Source organism: Petromyzon marinus, chromosome 55 (genome assembly GCF_048934315.1).
Source record: "Petromyzon marinus isolate PM22_M1 ecotype Great Lakes invasive population chromosome 55, UKy_Petmar_22M1.pri1.0, whole genome shotgun sequence".
NCBI lineage: Eukaryota > Metazoa > Chordata > Hyperoartia > Petromyzontiformes > Petromyzontidae > Petromyzon > Petromyzon marinus.
The window spans coordinates 11962104-11984799 of record NC_133721.1 but is presented as its reverse complement, the minus strand read 5'-3'; the positions used below and the strand labels follow the sequence as shown (position 1 = coordinate 11984799).

The 22696-nt window shown below is 54.3% G+C and overlaps 1 protein-coding gene across 4 annotated transcripts; it reads left to right on the top strand.

The window, feature by feature from the left end:
- The first annotated feature begins 687 nt into the window (after positions 1–687).
- Positions 688–21039, top strand: DIPK2A (divergent protein kinase domain 2A). 4 transcript variants are annotated; one of them, XM_032975127.2, is made up of 7 exons: positions 688–795; positions 13699–15490; positions 16189–16366; positions 16622–16848; positions 19481–19621; positions 19920–20082; positions 20619–21039. In XM_032975127.2, the coding sequence occupies exons 2-7, from the start codon at positions 15215–15217 to the stop codon at positions 21002–21004; spliced, it is 1371 nt and encodes a 456-aa protein (XP_032831018.1). In that variant the 5' UTR covers positions 688–795; positions 13699–15214; the 3' UTR covers positions 21005–21039. The 4 variants fall into 4 exon arrangements, with proteins under 4 accessions (XP_032831018.1, XP_075908471.1, XP_075908472.1 ...); XM_076052356.1 differs by having other exon boundaries at positions 721–809; XM_076052357.1 differs by lacking the exon at positions 688–795 and adding an exon at positions 807–846.
- Positions 21040–22696: the final 1657 nt, after the last annotated feature.

Genomic DNA, 22696 nt, shown 5'->3' with positions numbered 1-22696 from the left:
GATGACGTTTAAAATCAGCGTCCACCCCGCGACACCCCTCGTAATGAGGGTGACGTCATAGCAAGTTAGCGGTGACGTCACTAAAATTATGGGCTTTTGATCCAGATTTATATTTATTTAATACTAGAGGAATCCGATGAGCTATTAAGCTTTTCGGATTCATATAACATCAGAAAACACTTTTGTATGGAATTCTTATCAGCTTCCATAGTGTAAAAAAACTCCAACTCTCAATTCACTCGTTTGCCTCTTTATTAATGTGCTATGAAAGAAGGTCCATTGCCCGAAACGTTCCATATTATATACATAGAGCGAGAGAGTTTTGACGGTCGCGCTGTGTAATTAACGAATGTGTTGAGTTTTGATTAATTGTAGCGATGTTGGTGACATCATTAGATCGGCGGAGCCTTCACTCGCAACCTCGCGGACGTGACGTCATTAGATCAGAGAGGGAGGGGTCAACATTTACATACTGCATATCCAACCGACGAACGCATTGATTTTTTTTATTACTGAGGGAACGTGCTGAGTTTAATTTTTGTTTGTATTAATTGCGATCCGTTCACCACTGCCTTACACACAAGTGGCATCGACTCTAGTAATTTGTTTAAAAATTACTAACGCGGCGGACATGACGTCACTCAAATGGGCGTCGCCCTCCTCCCCAAAAAAATTCCCTTCGGCTCCGCCCCCTCCCCCGTGGGCGGGGCTTGTTATATTAGGCGCGGTGACGTCACGGTTGATTGACAGGCGGGGTGCGACAGCGCGTCGGACGAGGTGGCCGGAGGAGACGAGGTGAGGAGAAAGAGGTGCGGTGGTGGTGGTGGTGAGGAGAGCGAGGCGTGGGTGAGGAGAACGAGACGGCAACGGAGAGCGGGATTGGCAGGCTCTCGGCGCCTTAACGCAGCCATGAATAGGGCCCATTCTGGCGAACGCTGCAAGTTACATTGTGTGTGGTGGTGAGGGGTTGTGGTGAGGGTGTGTTGGTGGCTTAGTGGTGAGCGCAGTTCGTCCCTCTGCCTGCCACTCACCTCATTTAACCCATCGCACCTTGGTCTGTCCCGTGCGACCTGCCAGCGAACCCAAATTTGACACTTCGCGTGATGGCCTCAAAGTGCACCTAGCCTGGCACCAACGCCGTTGTGACGTCACCGCCGCCACTTTTGGGTCGAGGAATGGCGCGGCTGCTGTGAGTGAAGTGGGCGTGGAGTGTGGTAGTGGTGAGGTGTGTGGGTAATGTGTAGTAGTGGTGAGGTGTGTGGGTGGAGTGTGGTAGTGGTGAGGTGTGTGGGTGTGGTAGTGGTGAGGTGTGTGGGTGTGGAGTGGTGAGATATGTGTGCTAGTGGTGAGGTGTGTGGAGTGTGGTAGTGGTGAGCTGTGTGTGTGGAGTGGTGAGGTGTGTGTGATGTGTGCTAGTGGTGAGGTGTGTGGAGTGTGTGGAGTGGTGAGGTGTGTGGAGTGTGGTAGTGGTGAGGCGTGTGGGTGATGTGTGCTAGTGGTGAGGTGTGTGGGTGATGTGTGCTAGTGATGAGGTGTGTGTGGAGTGTGGTAGTGGTGAGGTGTGTGGGTGATGTGTGCTAGTGGTGAGATGTGTGGGTGATGTGTGCTAGTGGTGAGGTGTGTGTGTGATGTGTGCTAGTGGTGAGGTGTGTGGGTGATGTGTGCTAGTGGTGAGGTGTGTGGGTGATGTGTGCTAGTGGTGAGGTGTGTGTGTGCTAGTGGTGAGGTGTGTGGAGTGGTGAGGTGTGTGGAGTGGTGAGGTGTGTGGGTGATGTGTGCTAGTGGTGAGGTGTGTGGGTTATGTGTGCTAGTGGTGAGGTGTGTGTGTGGAGTGTGGTAGTGGTGAGGTGTGTGTGATGTGTGCTAGTGGTGATGTGTGTGGAGTGGTGAGGTGTGTGTGTGTGGAGTGTGGTAGTGGTGAGGTGTGTGGGTAATGTGTGGTAGTGGTGAGGCGTGTGGGTGATGTGTACTAGTGGTGAGGTGTGTGGGTGATGTGTACTAGTGGTGAGGTGTGTGGGTGATGTGTGCTAGTGGTGAGGTGTGTGGAGTGGTGAGGTGTGTGGGTGATGTGTGGTAGTGGTGAGGTGTGTGGGTGATGTGTGCTAGTGGTGAGGTGTGTGCTAGTGGTGAGGTGTGTGGAGTGTGGTAGTGGTGAGCTGTGTGTGTGGAGTGGTGAGGTGTGTGTGTGTGATGTGTGCTAGTGGTGAGGTGTGTGGGAGTGGTGAGGCGTGAGTGATGTGTGGTAATGGTGAGGTGTGTGTGATGTGTGCTAGTGGTGAGGTGTGTGTGTAAGGGAGCGGTGGTGCAGCGGTTAGCGCACTGCGCTATGAACCTGGCGATCCGAGTTCGATTCCCGCTCACGGCCAACACCGGTGACGAATATCTGAACCGGTCCTGGGCCTCCCCTAGGTCAACTCAGCCTCAAATGAGTACCTGGTGCGGTGTGTAAACATTGCCACTAGGGAGACAAAGGCGGTCGGGCGTGGTGCTGGCCACCCACCCCCTCGTGTACCGTTCCGGCCTTCATAGGTGCTCGCAAACAGCACTTGCCCCTACAGTCTGTTAAGGCTATATGGGGGATCTTTGTGTTGTGTGCAGTAGTGTAGGTGTGTGTGTAGGTGTGTGTGTAGGTGTTTGTGTTGTGTGCAGGTGTGTGTGTAGGTGTTTGTGTTGTGTGCAGTAGTGTAGGTGTTTTTGTGTAGGTGTTTGTGTTGGGTGAAGTAGCGCAGGTGTGTAGGTGTTTGTGTTGTGTGCAGTAGTGCAGGTGTGTGTAGGTGTTTGTGTTGTGTGCAGTAGTGTATGTGTGTGTAGGTGTTTGTGTTTAGTGCAGTAGTGTAGGTGTGTAGGTGTTTGTGTTGTGTGCAGTAGTGCAGGTGTGTGTGTAGGTGTTTGTGTTGTGTGCAGTAGTGTAGGTGTGTTTGTGTAGGTGTTTGTGTTGGGTGAAGTAGCGCAGGTGTGTGTGTATGTGTTTGTGTTGTGTGCAGTAGTGCAGATGTATGTGTGTAGGTGTTTGTGTTTAGTGTAGGTGTGTGTGTGTAGGTGTTTGTGTTGTGTGCAGTAGTGTGTGTGTGTAGGTGTTTGTGTTGTGTGCAGTAGGGTAGGTGTGTGTGTGTTGCTGTGATGGTTGTGTCGGCATGTTAACCTTCATGGGCGCCTGCTGACAGCTCTTTCCCCAACAGCCCCGGATGACTTTACGGTGGAATCTGTGTGTGTCCACCTATTTTAAACCCAGCAAACCTAACTTCGATTCCCAGGCATGGATATAATTCCCAAGCGTTGTCATAACCGGTGTGTGAACGTGAGTACTGTGGAGACAAAGGCGTCTAGGTGTGGTTTTGCCAAGGCTGTACAATAATAGATCTTGTGTCTCTGTGCGGGTATGTAAATATTTAAGTTTGGCGGTACGAGTTGGTGTGTGTGTGTGCAGGTGTGAGTGGATCATCTTGTGATTGTCATTATCTGGTAAATGCGATTGCTACGCAGTGAGCAAAGGCCACAACACATCATGTGGCCAGCATTACACAGCACTACCAAAGCTGTAACAGATAAAAAAAAAGTTGACGTGACTCTTTTAATTAAGAAAGGTTTTTTAAAAGTGCTTGGCAATAGGACCGTGGGAGGAAATTCAAAAGTGGAGCAGTGCAAGGGAAGAAACTGAAAGAGAGGTTCGGGTGACCTGCAGTGTGGTGAGTGAGTGGCTGAGTCGTTGAGTGAGTGAGTTGATGATTGGGTGAGTGAGTGGGTGAGTCGTTGAGTGAGTGAGTTGATGATTGGGTGCGTGAGTCGTTGAGTGAGTGAGTGAGTTGATGATTGGGTGAGTGAGTGGGTGAGTCGTTGAGTGAGTGAGTGAGTTGATGATTGGGTGAGTGAGTGGGTGAGTCGTTGAGTGAGTGAGTTGATGATTGGGTGAGTGAGTGGGTGAGTCGTTGAGTGAGTGAGTTGATGATTGGGTGAGTGGGTGAGTCAGTGAGTGAGTGAGTTGATGATTGGGTGAGTGAGTGGGTGAGTCGTTGAGTGAGTGAGTGAGTTGATGATTGGGTGCGTGAGTGGGTGAGTCGTTGAGTGAGTGAGTTGATGATTGGGTGCGTGAGTAGGTGAGTGATTTGGTGAATGAGAGTGTGTTGTTGTGACCTGCAGTGTGGAGGTTGGGTTAGTGGTTGAGCGAGCGAGCGAGTGAGTCGGTAGGTGAGCGAGAGAGCGAGCGAGATAGAGAGCGAGCGAGAGAGAGAGCGAGCGAGTCGCTCGACCGACTCCTCAACATTGGTGGAGGACTCCACGAGTGACGTTCACGGGAATAGTCGCCGTGGTAGCCGCAGCGATAAAAGAGTGGCCTGAGTGTGTGATTGTCAGGATGCGATTCTGATGTTGTGTACCTCTGTTCCATGGCTCATCCAGAAGTGGGCTGACACTCCACTTTGTTATTTAATTATTAGTAAAGAAGATTAGTAACAATTTAATATTGGCTTATGGGGGAAATAACTCGAGGCAGTGAGATTACACCCGGACTGCTTTGCATAATAAGTTTTATATATATATCTCACTTTAATAATAATGACGTGCAATTGGTATTCGTGCTATCATTCTTATAGCACAGGGATATAATCACACAGGAAGGCGCTGGTAGATTTTACAGACACAGTCTGCGTAGTTTAATAGAAGGGAGCGATGATGCTGTGTGCATCCCCATTGAGTCATTTGCTAAGTCTTTACTCAATTTTTGACCGTGACTGCTGCCACACGATGGTCCACTCTCTCGAACGACGTCACGGCATCTTTTAACGCCTGCTGTGCGAGAAGCATGCGGTATCTTACGGTCGATACACGTTGCAGCATTAACCGGGGTGGACTGCCGGATTAAGACCGCAAACTTCGGCAAACAAGCGGCAAACGCCACTTTGTCAATCCACTGCTGGATGAAAACGTTCCCCACGCCGTGTGGGCTCTGGGGGTTGCTTGACCATACTTCACCTCGCCGGTCAGTGTGGGGTTGGTCGAGCTGGCACCTAAACTACACTAAGGCCCACTGAGCTGTGTAGCTCTTTTCAGAAGCGGCTTGGCCATCATACATGATGGCCTCGACACAGGTGGCTTATCGCGTGGAAATTTACAGTTGCAGCCAAATAATCTGAACGCACGCCGATTCTAAACGTGGAGGGAAAAACCGGAGGGCACGGAGAAAAATCCACGCGACCCACGGGGTGGGAGACACGCAAAAGTCGAACCTGGGACTGAAAGCGTTAAGGCATGAGTTCTGTGCGATTGGCGTGGTTGGCTACGTACAGTGCGAACGAAGTTCAACACACATACGCACGTAGGACAGTTCCGTAACAGCGAGCGATCACGATAGCGCGTGAAGATGTTCCAATGCGAAAACTAAACGTTTGTGCGTTTTAGCGCGGTTGGCCACGTGCGGTGCGAAAGAAGTTCGACATCCGTTGATACAAACCAGCCACTTGCATCAGTGCCTCGCTGCAAACGTGGAGGCACATCCCAAAGCAATGTTTTATTTACATATTTGCAAATGTGCCAAAAATGTGTTTTGCCCTGGCAGCTACCAGTTGCCTTTCCGCACCGCTAATTAAATACACAAACACATGTCGGGACACGTTATAGGATGCCCGTGTATGCAAGGTCCCCCCCCCCCCCCCGAACTTGTTTATAATCCGTGAATCACAACACAGGTGTCTTTGGGCAGCTGCCAGGAACGCATTCACAGTTTGCATGTGTGGCATAAAACCAGCTTCAACAAGGGATACAGCCACTGTACGTTCAGGTATCTCTTGATTATCCACGGGCAGATTATCCCCACCGGACGGAATATATTTTTTTTTAATTCACGGTCGCTGAGCACGGACCCAAAGTGTCAAGCGCCCGTGGATTTAACAAAAACAGCACCGTTAAATTTAACAATTGATATTTTTTTCAGTCGGGGCCCCGTAATGATCTGGCCAAATCTGTGTCGCAAGGCCCTTTCGCTACCCAACGCATTAATTGTTTTTCGCGACTCGCTCACTCACCGCTAAGGTGAAAGGACGATTCTCGCAACGGGATTCAATCGTTTAGATTCGACGTTTCACTCGAGACTGCGCCAAGCATCTGCAGGGCAAGGTCCAGAAAGTCAATAAATTCGAAATTGCTTCCTGGATTTTGGCTGTCTGGGTTCAGATTGTAATTGTGTGGCCTAAGCCAAAGGTCTGGCCACTAACCACGAGTGACTTGCTTAAATTTCCTATACTTTGCTCTCCGAACGTGTTCTTGTATTGTTTGTTGGTGTAACTTTCTGACACCTCCCTATGTACTCCCCGTGGTCACGTGGATTATTATTAACACCATATATTAACACTATATATTATTAACACTAGATTAGAACGCTACAGATTGCCTTGGACTCGCTTCTTGCGCGTGGGTTAGAGTTACACGCCGTCAAATCCATCGCTTGCGTGATGGCGGGGGGGGCGGTGATTTCACTCGTCGCTTCCTGGCCCGTGCGTGTAGCGAAAGTACGAGCTGCACAAAGTGCGAGGATGAATCGGGGCCCACGTACTCTGAGACCGCCGGGCGCTCTCTGACACCTTGCCGTGCTTGATCGTGAATCGTAACGTTGCACCCCTCCCCGCCCCCCCCCCCCCCCCCCCCACGAAAAAATGTACGTGCCAAGTTTGCATGATCACAGTTGCAAAAGGCAAAGGTTGACTTCGTGTTCTCTTTGAATGGAGCACGGCTATTATTGCAAGACGGTGGGGCTGGGGGGGGGATGGAATTTTAAAGTGGAGCAGTGCGACGGGGGAAGCGGAGAGACGAGTGTTGTGATCTGCAGCGTGGTGAGTGGGTGGGTGGGTGTGGTGGTGGTCGAGCAAACCTGTCAAACCCTTATCAGTGCCCTATCTTATTACAGACCAATTCAGACCTTATTGGTCACCCCGTGCCCCGTATAAATCTCAACGTTCATCCTACAAAGTCACATCGCAAAGGAGAAACACAAACAAATAGATACAACAAAATTGTGCCCGTATTAAAACGGCTGTACGTCGTATGGACCTGAAAACTCTATTTCCCCCGTACATGAATACGGGTAAACCGTATGGGTTGGCTGGTATGGGTGAGCGAGTGAGTTGCTCCCACCGGCAGTGTTGTGGATGAGACGAAAAAATGATGTGGCCATACTTTCAGCCCCCCCCCCCTTCTACAGAGAGTCTGTTGAGGTGAGTTAATGTGAGATGACATGGGGAGAGTTAGGGGATGCGAGTGGAGGGCAGTGGATAGGGATGAGATGTGAGAGGCAGGCATGGGTCTGTCCGTTTAGGGTCTTGAAGACGGTTCAGTTTGATGTTGAAATTGATCCAGGATTTCACTGAGAGCCATCGGAGCGATGTGAGTGTCGTGGTGACGCGGTCCCCTTGAGGTTTTTACTATGAGAGCACACTGCAACTTTATGACAGCGGTTAACGGCCAGAGTGAAATAAACATGCAGTGAGGCTGTTTGCTAGCTTGACCAACACAACGATCATGATCGATAACAACAACCATAACACAATGTGAATTTCTTGATTCGGCAGCGTCTAAATGTGACCGCGTGTCAAGGCGCTGTACAGAAAAAGCGGGTATCGTTAAAAGGACCGCGGTCAAGTCGTACGTCTGCTTGTGAGCCTGTGGGTCTCTATTAGTCCCTGGGTCCTCTGTAACAGCCTAAAGGCGAGAGTGAGGCACTGCGTCATCGACGATTCCTCTTGAGCCTGGACTTGTCTGTGAGTGTCTCTTATGCGAGTGCGGATTTCCGTGCGATTCCACATAGCAATACTTTGTGTATCCGTCTTAAGAGCTGTGTGTGAGCTCTGTGTGGGAGTTCTGTACGAGTTATGTGTTAGTTCTGAATGAGCCGTGTGTATGGCTTGTGTGCGCATGGACAAGCCACTTGTTTTGGCTGCTGCTGGCACTTTGAAGCTTTGTTCGCTGCTGATTGAACCGTGCTCCATTCCCTAGCGCTTCTGGAAAAGTACAAGCGCGGGTGAGCGAGCCAGACGCAGCTTAGACACACAGACGCACGCACACACACACTGCTCCCACGCATGCATGCATGTACACACACGCCAACACACCGCTCCCACGCACGCATGCAGGCATGTACACGCACGCACGCGCACATATGCACGCACATGCGCGCATACATAAAATACACAAAGACAAAGCTCCACTGTGTAGCCTTTACCAGACTGTTGGGGAAAGTGCCCTTAGCGAGTAACTTTCGAATGTTGGCACTGCACACGAGAGGCAGTGGTGTAGCTAGAAACCACGCCCGGTCGCCTTTGTCTACCCAGTGCTGATGTTTACACACTGCACCAGGTACTCATTTACGACCGAGGCGATCTAGGGGAGGCCCAGAATGTGTTCAGATCTTCGCCACTGATGTTGGTTGTAGTCGGGAATTGGAACTTGGGCCGCTGGGTTCATTGCGCAGTTGGCTCACCACGCTTCCGCTCCACCAATACTCTTACACACAACCTCGCATGATTAAATCCAGCAACAACCGCCATTCGCCACGAAGTGGCGGTGACGTCGCCATGGCGCTTGTGCCAGGCTAGGTGCGCTTTGAGGCCACGTGAAGTGTCGAAGGTACGCTGGCAGCAGGGTTGACCTGATTGAGATGACCCCTTGCGCTCCCCCGACTTGTGCGAGCGTCGCTCCTCCGCCGACCGCTGTTGTTGGAGGGCGACTGCCTCCCAACTGCCCAGTAACAAAACACTAACACACACACACAGAGGCTTGTTCACTCCTCGTCTATACACCCATCCAGTCTGTGGCCTGGTTGCATGAGGCATTTGGTTGCCTGACCTTCACACAGTGAGTTAACCTTTGACGTTCGTCTTTGCTAAAGCCCTGTTGGTGTGGTAGTGAGAGTTTTATTTTGTGGACATATTGTAAAGATCAGGGAGGGGATGATGATGATGATGATAACGCAATCGGGTTCGCCACCTTTCCTCCATACAAATCCAAACCAGACGGTGTTTCTCAATCCGCCTTGGTCTATTTGGTCAGCACAGCACTGCAGAGGACTCCGTAATAACTTTCAACACAACACTGGTACCGGATCTCGGCACAAATCAATTCCTGCCGCCCGAAAGCAGTGGACAATTCCCGGACTTCAAACCCAGAGAGGTGGCCACCCTATTATGGAACGCATTTTGAGTGAGTGAGTGTGTGCGGTATTGTTTTTTATGACGTGTAAACATTTCCATTCGGGGAGACAAAAGCGGTCAATCACGGTGCTGGTCACCCACCCCATCTTGTGCCGTGCCGGCCTTCATAGGTGCTACTCGCTAAGAGCACTTGCCCTAACAGTATGTTAAGGCTATACGGGGGATCTTTGTCTTTGAGTGAGTGAGAGGATGGGTGAATTGAGTTGATAGCTGAGTGAGTGACTAGCTAAGTGAGTGATGAGTGAGTGGGTGGATGAGTAAGTGACTGGATGAGTGAGAGATGAGTGAATGAGCGAGTGGGTGTGTGAGAGGATGGGTGAGGGAATTATGGAATGAGTGAGCGGGTGAGTGAGCGGGTGAAGGAGGTTTATATGGGGGTGGATCTTTGTCTATATTTTTTTTTGTTTGGGGAGGAAATTGTGGTAAAGATCAAGGCGACGCGCAAATCCCGGTACCCGTGAGCGCGACGGGTTTCGCAAAGCAGTCCCGCGGGGGGGTGTGGATTCATTAGCGAGTCACGGTGATCTCACCCTGTGCTTGATTAAATTTACACGCGCCTGTGGAGGACTGTAGACACATTGGCATGTCGTAGGGGGGGCGGTGGTGGTGGTGTTGTTGGCGTTGGTGGTGGAATTGAGGGTCGTGGAGCCAGTGATAGTAATGGCAGTGGTGGTGGTGGCTTTCAGTTGTGCTCATTATAGCACTTGTCCTAACATTCTGCGTGGGCTACACGAGGGATGTTTTGTCTGTCTGTCTGTGTGTGTGTTGTACTTGCTGTGTGGGGAGCGGTAGTGTAGCGGTTTGCACACTGAGCTACGAATCTGGCGACCCGAGGTTCAATTCCCGCTCACGGCCAACACCAGTGACGATTATCTGAACCGGTCCTGGGCCTCCCATAGGTCGACTCAGCCTCAAATGAGTACCTGGTACGATGTGTAAACATCGCCACTAGGGAGACAAAGGCGGCCGGGCGTGGTGTTGGCCACACACCCGCTCGTGTGCCGTGCCGGCCCTCATAGGTGCTCGCTAACAGCACTTGCCCCCACAATAAAGTCTGTTGAGGCTATACGGGGGATCTTTGTTTTTGTACTTGCTGTGTACACGCACACCGCAGCGTGATGTCCCATGGGGATCCGGTTTCTGCCCAGATCTGCTTTGTTTCCACCACACTCTTCCTTCCCGGATTACGTTGAACCGAAAAAGACCCATCAATGACAATAACACACGAGGCTATAATATTCGTAATAACAACACCAGTTTTGTAAAAAAAAACACACACATCGGCGCTTTCCTTTTTGTGGCGTTGCGAGGCTGTCACGGAGGAAGGCACCACGTTGTTTCACCGACATTAATCTGCCATTCGAGGGCAATGTTTCTCCGTGGAATCCCAATTGAGTCATTTGCGGCGCGTCATTTTTCAAATTCGGATCGTGGCGCTGGCACACAATCGCCTCCTTGTTTCGAACGGCGTCAGGGGGATCTTTACCGCCGACTGTTAGGTGAAGCACGTGGCGCGTACAAATGTAGTTAGTACACACCGCAGTAATAAGCATGGCCGACGACTATCGGATTCAACCCCTCGCGAACCTCCGCACCAAGCGGTGAACTGCGACACCCCTAGGCTTTGTCACGGCCCCGTGGTCAGCCGCTTACTTATCACTCTTCTCTTGCTACTGCCGTGGTTACCGTTGTTCCTGTGAACTATTACTCGTAGATCCCTCTCAACCCGTGTTGAGAACTCGCCCTGCCCAGACACTGGCTGTTTCGTCTCATCCACGCGGGGGTCAACCACCGGCACTGCATGTCACAAACAACTCACTCACTCACCCACCCACCCACTCACCACGGGGGTTTCGTCCTCTCTCTGCCTCTTCCCCAACCTCTCATGATAACAAGACGGTCACTGCATCGCGCGGCGCTTTCGGATGCGCTTCTGCGGCCGCCTGGAACGTTCTTCCCTCCGATATTAGGACACCACTGGAGCTATGGCGCTTTTAACATCGTCATCTAGAATGACAAACTCATTTCTTTGAAACGGCTTTTTGTGTTTAGTTTGTCGTCCTTGTCCCCCGCACCTCCGATTAGCACGGTCGGCTACGTACGGTGTAAAAGAAGCTCTCCATACATAATAATAAACTTGCCCGGTTCAATTCAAGAAGCGTACTAACTCTGAAATCCACAACTTTGGTCGTGCTGTTTGTTGCTGGCTGCTTGACGTGTTGGGCCTTTGGGCCCTGTGCTTCCTTCTGCTTATTGGCGGAGGAACGAGGATCGTGAGGCGGGGGGGGGGGGTCGTTGGGGGGGGAGGGGGGTGGGGGGATGGTGAATCCACGCTCGTCTCTCACGCTCCCCAGTGAATACCCCGTGTGTGCGTAGCTGTTACATCTCATTTAGCGTCACCCACTCTCCCTCTGTCTCCCTCTCGCCGCTATAATTGGGGGCGGGGAGAGGGGGCATGGCATTGTTCGTGTTGCTTGCGTTGAGCGCGGCGATTTTTTAATTGCCAGCGCAGCAGCGTTGGTGCCTGGGTGGCCCGGAGGTCGGAGGCGCTGAGCCTGCATGAGATCCCGGCTTCCGATCCAGGTTCTAATGATTTTTTATTTTATTTTTAACAGGTATGGCCCACTGAGCTGTCTAGTTCTTTTTCAGAAGCGACCTGGCCACAAATGAGAGCTCAACGAAGTGGCTTATGTTGAAATGTAAAGCAGCCGAGTGCTCTAAACGCACGTTGATTCTAAATGTGGAGGGGTAAATCGGAGGACCGGGAGAAAAATCCACATGACTACTGGGAGATGGAGAACATGCAGGGTAGGGATCGAACCCACGGACTCCTGTATAACAGGCGAGGTAGTTAACATCTCGCGCACGGGCACAGAGCGACACGCAAGCTCCAAATATACAACAGGTGTCAGGGTCGGGATCGAACCCACGACCTCCTGCATACCAGGTGAGGTTGTTAACATCTCATAGCCACCGTGGCGCCCCCAGTCGCACAGCCACGGCGATTGCACCGGGGCGTCAAGCGTCGTTTGTTGATGGTCCCTACGAGCAACTGCGTGAGCCTATGGGTCTTTGCGCGAGTTTAGGGGGTCTCTGTGAGTCTGTAGGTCCGTGCGTGATTAGGCACTGGTGGCCGGGCTGAGTCCTTGAAGTCGCTGCATTTGGGAGGATGGTTTAATGGCGGGTGGACTGCTTGACGCACGTTGAACCGCGATGCTCAGATTGCACGCTTCGTGTTTACACAGCGGGCACTTTGACTCGGGGCTCGGCACAAGGCAGCCTTCCTCTCCTGTTATGGTGGTGGCATTGGCGGTGGTGGCAGAGGTCGTGGTAGCGGCGGTTATTGTCTTTGTACGTCCGTTGCTGTGTCCTTGTGTCTGTGAGGAGCGGTAGTGTAGCGGTTAGCGCGCTGCGCTATGAACCTGGCGACCCGGGTTCGATTCCCGCTCACGGCCAACACCAGTGACGATTATCTGAACCGGTCCTGGGCATCCCCTAGGTCGACTCAGCCTCAAAAGAGTACCTGGTGCGGTGTCAACATTGTCAACATTGCCACTAGGGAGACAAAGGCGGTCGGGCGTGGTGCTGGCCACCCACCCCCTCGTGTACCGTTCCGGCCTTCATAGGTGCTCGTTAACAGCACTTGCCCCTACAGTCTGTTAAGGCTATACGGGGGATCTTTGTGTTCGTGTCCATATCCATTCGTCCGCGTGTCCATACGTATGTGTACGTGTGGCCATGTGTCTATGGGATTTGCGTGGCAGTCATCATCGTCCTCACGATGATCGTCATTTTAGATGTCGTTATTATCGTCATCATCGTAATTATTATCATCGTAGTTGTCATCATAACAATCATCATCTTGGTCCACATTGTCGTTGTTGTTGGCATCATCACAATTCATTGTCATCAGCCTTGAACAACGGGTGCCTTGTGCGGCATGTATCAGACATCACCATTGGGGAGACAAAGGTGGCCGTGCGTGGTTCTGGCAACACCCACCCCCAAGTGCCCCAAAGCGGCCTGCATAGTTGATCGTGAAGAGCAGTTTCCCCAGGAGCCTGTGTAGGCCACACGGGGGATCTTTGCCTTTTGTTCGCACGTGTCAACTCGTGTACCCGTGTACGTGTGTGTGCGTTGCCACGTGTGTGTGTGTGTGTGTGCTTTTACGGGGAGCGGTCGTGGAGTGGTTGGCATACTGCGCTACGACCCCGGAAACCTGAGTGCGATTCCTGCTCACAGCCAACACCATTGACAATATCTGAACTGGTCCTGTGCCTCCCCTAAGTCGACTCGGCCTCAAATGAGTACCTGGTGCGTTGTGTAAACAATCGCCACTCGGGAGACATGAAGGTGGCCGCGTGTGTTGCGGGCCGCCCACCCCCTCGTGTGCCGTGCCGACCTTCAGAGGCGCTGGTACTCGCCAACAGCACTTGCCCCGACAGTCTGTTAGCGCTACATGGGGGATCTTTGCCTGTGTTGCCGCGTGTGTGACCGTGCACAGACCCCGCGTTCACCGCAGTGCCGGGGGACATGAGGAGGAGGCGCTGGTCGGACGAGTGGGGAATCGGTAACGCCCGCCCTCACCGAAACCCTCACCGGCACCGGCGCCGTCTCCTCCGCGCCGCGCCGCGGCTACGCCGGGATCTCCTCTCGGTCTCGCCAGCGATTTGCCGGGCGGCACGGTTCGTCGCCGGCTGCTGAAGTTTCGCCGTTGGTTTTGGTTACCACCAGCAGTGTTTTGTACGAAGCTCGCGAATTGATCGCGTCCGTGTTAATTTTCCATGGGGGAAAAAAAAAAACCAAACAAACAAACTGTAACATATGTTTTATAAAATCACCTTCCCCAGCGGTAATTGCCAAAATCGGCCGGTCGCCCGCGGCGCGCCAAACGTTCGAGCGGCGTGCGATGGCGCCACCGCCGCGCGCGATTTTATAACTTGTGACACTTGACCCGAGATAGCCTAACCGCTCATTGCCACTTTATACAATGTTCACGATTGGTTTGAGCCTAACCCCAGGCGTGTACGGTTTGCCTCGCTGACACGCGCGGCTTGACGGGTCCCGGCCCCGCTCCTTATACCGCGACGAACTCTTGACTGAGAACCTTGGGGAGCACGAGACCCGCGGATACCGTTGCGAGGCCCGTCACCCGGACCTTCCTTTCATCGGTGTGCACGGTTTCAAATCCTCCATCTCCTCCTCTTTTGCGCCACCTTCTTTTTACTGAGCCTCGTGCTGCCGATCCGGTTTGTAAAACCCCGGTCCGATCGCACGCACGTCATCTCTGCACATCGCCCAAGTTTCACCTCTCCTCGTTTCCGCATTGCTCTTAGTGTCTCCTTTTGTTGCTCTTGAACCTCCCTGTCTCTCCTTATCGTCGCGTCTTTTCATCGTCGTCGTCGTCGTCGTGGTCTCTCTCATCGGCATTCCACCCCCCACCCATCCATGGTACAACCCACTCCATAACAACAACAAGAACCACTAGAGCAGCAGTAATAGCAACATCGTCATCATCAACAATTTACAGCAGCAACAGCAACAAAAGCCACAACCGCAACAAAAGCTACAACCATCAACAAGAACAGCAACAAGAATCCACAGCAGCAAAACCAACAAAAACAACATTAATAGTCCAAAACGGCCTCAACCACCACAGCAGCTACAACAACGACAACAACAACCCACAACATCAGTAATCTACCGCCACAACAACAACAACAGTTGATCTTGTCAAGGGGCAGCGGCTTTTGGCTGACCACCAAACAAAGACGGTCACCGCATCGGCCGCTTTCAGATGTGCTTCTGGGGCCGTCTGGAACACCCTTCCAATATTAGGAATCCACCTTGAGCTATGCACGTTTCACATCATCTAGATTGAAGACTCATTTCTGGAGAAATGCTTTTTCTGTTTTAGTTTGTTCTCCTTCCCCCGGCACCTCTGACTACGCACGGCGCTAAAGAAGTTCAACGTACATACGTGCGCACGACCGCAGCGGCGGTAGCGCGCGGCGGCGACGATGGTGGTGCGAGCGTTCCCGCTGTGCAAGCTGGGCCGGCTGCTGCGCTGGCTCAAGCTGCTGTTGTGCCTGGCGCTGCTGTGCCTGGCACTGGCTCGCTCGCACGACTTCCTCAGCTCGCTGCGGCACAACGTCCTCACGGAGCGTCGCTTCCTGGGCCTGCACCGCTGCCCGGCGTGCTTCGGCACCAGCTGGTGCCGCCGTTTCTCGGCGGGGCAGCTCACCTTCCGGGGAGCCGCGCAATTCCGTCTGCTCGACAGGTTCAACCGACAGCAGGTGCGGCGGCGGCGGTGACGGCGGTGGCGGCGGTGGTGGTTGTGATTGTGGTGGGTCGACACGGCCTCGGATGAGTACCTGGTGCGGTGTGTAAACATCGCTACAAGGGAGACAAAGGTTGCAGGGGGTGGTGTTGGCCTTTTTAGGTGCTCGTGAACAGCTCTTGCCTTAACAGTTTGTTAAGGCTACACGGGGGATATTTGTCTTTGCGATTGTGGTTGTGTTTGGTCGCCTCAAATCAGTACCTGGTGCGGTGTGTAAACATCGCTCCTCAGGAGATGAAGGCAGCCAGGTGTGGTGCTGACCTCCAACCCCGCCTCGTGTGCCATGCTGGCCTTCATAGGTGCTGCTACTCGCTAAAGCACTTGCGCCAACAGTCTGTTAAGGCTGTACGGGGGATCTTTGTCTCTGGCGTCAGTGGTGATGGTGACGGCGACGCGATGATCGAGCAGCGGTGCGATTGCCGCCCGTTGCTTTGTTGAAGATATATATGTAATAAAAAAAACGTGTAAAACTGGCGACGGTGATGACGGTAATGGTGGAAGCTTTACCGCCCTTAAGTGCTGCGTGCTAACACCTCGGCAGCAGCCATGACGACGATGCTGATGACGGTTTTTACGACGGTGAAAGCATCGATGGACGATGCCGACGACGTTTAGTTTGCCCGGTTTGCCACCCTCCGCTGGGCGCGCCCGCAGGTGTTTGCCGGGCGGCACACGGAGCCGCGGGAGGGCCCGCGCGACGTCACCCTCAAGCGCCTGGGCTCGCCGGCGCAGCTGGCTGAGCTGGACCGCGCCCTCTGCCTGCGCGCCACCGGGCGGGCCGCGTGCGACGTGGCCAAGGCCGTCCTGCGCTCCGAGTTCAACCGTCTCAACGGTGAGCGGCCCGCGGCGTCTCCGCGGGGCCCTTAACGGCAACCCGGCGTCGGTACGGGAGGTGCCGGGGGGGGGGGGGCGGTGACCTAAGGGCGACCGCAAGCCTCGCCGTCCGCGCCGTTTTAACTTCCGCGGCGAGTCGACCTTCGCGAGGGTTATCGTGGAGGCCGCGTTACGCGCAGACTCGCGAGAATGCCCGTAGATTCGCACGGAAACCCGTAGACTCACACCGTGCGTACGCGGTGCGGCGGTGTAGGCGACCCCAAGGCCGGCGTGGCACCGGCGCGGCTGTTGACGCCGGCCGTGGTGGAGGGCTGGTCCGACCTGGTGCACTGCCCGTCGCAGCGGCTGCTGGACCGAGTGGTGCGACGCTACGCGGAAACGCGCGACTCGGGCAGCTTCCTGCTCAAGAACCTCAAGGACTCGGAGAAAATCACCCTCCTCCTCACCATCGCGTTCAACCCCGAGCCACTCGTCATGCAGGTGGGGGAGGCGGAGGGGAGACGGAGGGGGAGACGGAGGGGGAGACGGAGGGGGAGACGGAGGGGGAGGCGGAGGGGGAGGCGGAGGGGGAGGCGGAGGGGGAGGCGGAGGGGGAGGCGGAGGGGGAGGCGGAGGGGGAGGCGGAGGGGGAGACGGAGGGGGAGGCGGAGGGGGAGGCGGAGGGGGAGACGGAGGGGGAGACGAAATCTATAGACTTGTGGAGCAGACCAGAGTAGAGTGAGATGAGAGGGGAGTGGTAGGAGAGTGTGTGGAGGGGGAGTATTAGAGTTAGCTGAGACAGGAGAGTGCGGTGATGGTAGTAGAGTGAGAGGGAGAGGCAGGATAGGGATGTGGGGGAGATGACGGAGTTGGGAGGCAGTAGAGGAGAGATTTGCAGGAGTCCTCAATCTCAACCTGTCTTTGTTTCCCCGGTGCTTATGTTGGTGCATATGCACACACACACACACGCGACACACGCGCAACGCACGCGCGACAGAAATAACTCGCTCTGCATTCCTCACTGCCGCATATGCCCATCCATTGTGTGCGTGCGTGCTTTGTGTGTGCGAGCGCGCGCGTGTATTGTTATTGTCCTCGTGTACTCTGCGTTCGTGAATTTGGGTCAGTGCTTGTGTTAGCACTCGTGGCTAGTTAGCTTAGGTTAGGGTTCGTGGTAGGGCTAATGCTGTTGGCCAGTAAGTTACAGGTAGGGTCAGTGGCAGGGCTCGTGGTAGTGCCTCATTAGTTGGGCTTTGGGGGATGGTGGAGCGGGGTGGATAATGTGATTAGGGTTGTGGGTTACGCTTCGGGGTCGGCAGGCAGGCAGGCTGAGCGCTCGCCATCTATGCCCCGTGCGGCCATTTGCGTCGCTAAGTAAGCACTCGCGGTAATTGACTTGTGAGCTTTGGGGCAGCCCTGGGCAACAGCAGCAGCAGCAGCAGCATCATCATCATCATCAGCACCGCCGTCGCGACCTGTGTCTCGGTGGAACGCACTCGCAGCGCGAGCCGTCGGAGCAAACCTGTCTAGGGGCACCACGCGTGCACCACGCGTGCTTCGATGACAATTGTTCCTATGTTTACCCCGCGCGCTTCTGCAGTGTGACATTGACACTGGTGGCAGCGCCGCGCTCGGCCCTTAGCGCGGTGGCACGGTGAAGAGCTGCGAGGGTTTGGTGGATTGTGCACGCGCCCGTCAATCTCTCCCCCTCCCTCTACCCGCGGGCGTCGAGGTCTTGCCGGCCCAGCAAGCGGGTTATAATTTCCATCAGCACGGGGATCGAGCGTTGTCCCCCCCCCCCCCCCCCCCCTTGCACGCTTGGCTTTATATCTCCGATGCGAAGCAGGCGGGGTGCGTTGTCGTAGTATCTTAACTTTTTACTTTTTTATGATTCTTTTTAATTTTACCAGATAAGGCCCACTGAGCTATGTAGCTTCTTTTTCAGAAGCGACCTGGCCACAAATGATAGCTCACCAAAGTGGCTTGTCACGTGGAAATGTATAGCAGTAAGCCAAATACTCTAAACGCACGTTTCTAAATGTGGAGGGAAAAACCGGAGGACCCAGAGAAAAATCCACTCGACCACGGGGAGAACATGCAAACTCCAAATATACAGCAGGCATCAGGGTAGGGATCGAACCCGCAACCTCCCGTACACCAGGCGAGGTAGTTATCATCTCGCCACGCACTAACCAGGACGGCCTGCCAGATTCGACCCACGAGCCACTCCCAACAACCGCCGAGCATTCGAACGCTCGGCCACTTTGGCATCCATTGGCAAGATGATGAATTGCAATTGGGGAGTGAATGACGGGAGGGGAGGGGGGGTTGGGAGGCTGTGCTCACTAGCCAGCTCCATGCTAGCCCTAACCATAACCCTAACCAGACACCTAACCATAACCCTAACCCGACCCCTAACCAGACCCCTAACCAGAACACTAAGCAGAACCCTAACCAAAACACTAACCAGAACCAGAACCCTAACCGGACCCCTAACCGGAACCCCTAACCAACCAGCCAGACATCCCGTGCAACAATAGCCAGAACACAATAGCCGGGTGGCATGGTGGGGTTTCATTCTTCGCGACCTCACGACCTTTGACCCGAGCGGCTGCGTGCTGATGTCGCGATCCCCAGCCGCGTGCCTCATCGCCTGTTCCTTAAAATACAAAAAACATAAAAAAGAATCTCGTGAAAGGGCACCGCTGAGAATCCTGGGGCCCCCCATCTGGGTTTCAGTTGTACGACCACAGAGATCACACCGGCTTCGCAAGTGCGGCGAGTTGATGGCCTCAGCCAGGTCACCAGTGACTTACGTCGAGACCCATAGATGTATGCAGAGACCCACAGACTCATACAGAGATCCATAGACTCAGACAACGACCCGTAGATTCACACAGAGATCCATACACTCACGCAGAGACTGTGGCATGGTGTGTGTGCTAGAGCTTCCCTCTGAGAGATTGATGGTTTTGAGGCTCATAGACTCACACATAGCCCCATAGATTCACATAGAGATCCATAGACTCGCACAAAGACCCATAGACTCGCACAGAGACCCATAGACACACACAGAGACCCATAGACTCGCACAGAGACTGTGGCATGGCGTGCGTGTGTGTGCGTGCTCTAGAGCTTCCCTCCGGATGAGGGCTGGCCTCTGGCCAAGTACCTGGGTGCGTGTGGGCGGATTGTGGCCGAGAGCTACGTGGGGCCTCCGCTCTCCGACCTCCTGAGCTCGCCCTGGGAGAAACGTGTCGACCTCGCCTGGCAGGTGCGTCACGCACCACCGAAACCACCATCACAACCATCTCCACAACCATCATCATAACCACCACCATCAGTCATCTCCACCACCATCATAACCATCACCACCACCATCAATCAACTCCACCACCATCATAACCATCACCACTACCATCAATCAACTCCACCACCATCATATTCATAATCACCGTCATAACCACCGCCACTATCATCATCCTAATCATTATCACCATCATAACCACCACCATCGTAACCATCACCGCCACCTCCGCCACCATTGCCTCGTCCGCCACCACCTCCCGCAGGCCTTGGAGCTGGCGGAGCAGCTGAGCAACAATGACCTGGACTTCGGCCTCTACCTGCTGGACGTGCGGGCCGAGAGCTTCGGCGTGGGGACGCGCGACGGTCGGCTCATCCTGACCGAGGCCTCGCGAGTCCTGGTGTCGGACAAGCGCCACATCCGCCAGGGTATGGCCGTGACGTCGCCGGCGATAGCTTGCAGCAAAACCACGACGTGGAACTCCCGTGCGTGTGTCTGGCGTGTGTGTGTGTGTGTACATAGGTGCTCGCTAACAGCACTTGCCCCTACAGTCTGTTAAGGCTATATGGGGGATCTTTGTGTGTGTAAACATTGCCACTGGGGAGACAAAGGTGGCCGGGCGTGCGAAATCTGGGAACTGTTAAGAGACAATTGGACGCACGTCGCAGATTTTTTCGGATTGTCCAACGGTAATAAGAACGGGTCAGACAAACACGGAGCAGATCTACGGACAATATCCTTGTAAACTACAATAGCCCTGCAGTGAGAATGCTTCTCCGTGTCCAGTTAAGCCGGCTGTTGCAAAACTGGCTCGGACTCAAGGATGGATCTCGAACACCTACCGGAGACGAACTCGGCACTGCAACGCCGTGACGAAGTGACGCTGACCATGTACGTTATTATCCACGCACCACCACCCCCTCACTGCCTGCCCCCATCCCTCACCAAACCCCTCCCATCACAGAGCGCCCGGCCCAGTTCGACTCCCCGTACGAGACGACGCACCAGGATTGCCGCGACTCCTACGACTGCCTCGCCCTCTCCCCGTCGCGCAAGCACCTCTGCTCGCGCCTCTCTCACGACCACAACCACTACGCCGTGTGTCGCAACCTCCTGGCTCCACTGTGGGCCGGGGGCACCCGGGGCGGGGCGGCTCTGCTCGGGGGGGCCCCGAGGCCTCTCGCGGGCCGCCTGGAGACCCTGCTGGCCGAATGCGTGCGGCCCAAGAGGCCGGGCGGCCGGGCCGCGGCGGCCGGAGAGCTACGGCGTTGGCTCGCCGATCTCAACGCCAACTACAGCAAGCTGGCGGCGGCAGGGACTGTGGATGTCGGGGGCGGCACTGAGAGGTAGCGGCTGACTCGTGGGGGGGAACGGGGGGGGGGGGGCGGCGGCGGCGGGGGGGGGGGGGGGGGCGGCCGGTGCGGCCCGACCTACGACCTGGTTGCTCGCCACCGCCGCCACCGTGAGTGCCGATGCTGGACGGTGTTTGCCGTTACGTGAGGACGTGGCGGCAGCGCACGCGGTGAGGTTTGGTCGGAGCGACGGTGATTTTTATTCTCCGCTTCCCCTTGCTCCGATGAGCATCGTTGAGGCCGGCGCTCATCTATTTGCAGCCCTGCAGAGCCAGCGGCCGTAGACATTCCACATTCCCGTGGCAGGTGGAGGAAGGGGGGGCGCGCGAGTCTATCCGTAGGACAACCGCCATTGACTTCTCCTGCAGAGTGGTGCTTCATTTTCTCGACCGCGTTTCGGAGAGGTGATGGGCCGAGCCACGCAACCCCCCCCCCCCCACCCCGCCAACCAGGATTTAAACTTGGAGACTTCCGCTCGCGAGCCGCTGAAGCCACCGTGGCCGCAAGACGTGGCCCCCAGGTGCGGTGAAATATGGTACTTGAAGATTTGGTTTTTTTTTTTGCAAACTGTATTCCGCTGAGTTTCCGCAAGCTTCCTAACTCTCCTCACTTCCTCGTCGGGGTAGTGTTAACAGTGACCAATTGGGCACTGTACACGTGGTGTTTGTTCACGCTATCGCTCTGGTCGCGTTGCAAGGCCATGGCCGACAGAGCAACGCGCTTCTGCGCGACTCCGACACAGGCCGCTTGCCCGGTCGTCTCGCGGTTGGTTGGCGACGTTTGCCTCGTGTGGTGATCCCAAGCGAGTGATTTTGTGGTGCGATTTTTTTTTCGAATCGGGCAAAATTTGAACAAACTGCACACACACTGCAGAGCAGGAGTACATACACACTGCACACACACACTCACTCTACAACAGGGGGAGTACATACACACTGCACACACACACACACTCTACAACAGGGGGAGTACATACACACTGCACACACACACACACTCTACAACAGGGGGAGTACATACACACTGAACACACACACACTCTAGAACAGGAGTACATACAAACTGAACACACACTCTCTAGAACAGGGGGAGTACATACACACTGAACACACACTCTCTACAACAGGGGGGGTACACACTGAACACACACACACTCTACAACAGTGAGGCGACATACACACTGCACACACACACACTCTCTACAACAGTGAGGTGACATACACACTGCACACACACACTCTCTACAACAGTGAGGCGACATACACACTGCACACACACACTCTCTCTACAACAATGAGGCGACATACACACTGCACACACACTCTCTCTACAACAGTGAGGCGACATACACACTGCACACACACACACTCTACAACAGTGAGGCGACATACACACTGCACGCACACACACTCTACAACAGTGAGGCGACATACACATTGCACACACACACACTCTCTTAAACAGTGAGGTGACATACACACACACACTCTCTACAACAGTGAGGCGACATACACACTGCACACACACACTCTCTCTACAACAGTGAGGCGACATACGCACTGCACACACACACTCTCTACAACAGTGAGGCGACATACACACTGCACACACACACTCTCTACAACAGTGAGGCGACATACACACTGCACACACACACTCTCTCTACAACAGTGAGGCGACATACGCACTG

Excerpts from the sequence above, each read along its gene's own strand:
- DIPK2A (XM_032975127.2), top strand. The coding sequence starts at position 15,215 with ATGGTGGTGCGAGCGTTCCCGCTGTGCAAGCTGGGCCGGCTGCTGCGC. Across the intron at positions 16,849-19,480 it reads CCGAGCCACTCGTCATGCAG|AGCTTCCCTCCGGATGAGGG; the intron begins GTGGGGGAGGCG and ends TGCGTGCTCTAG. Across the intron at positions 20,083-20,618 it reads CAAGCGCCACATCCGCCAGG|AGCGCCCGGCCCAGTTCGAC; the intron begins GTATGGCCGTGA and ends CTCCCATCACAG.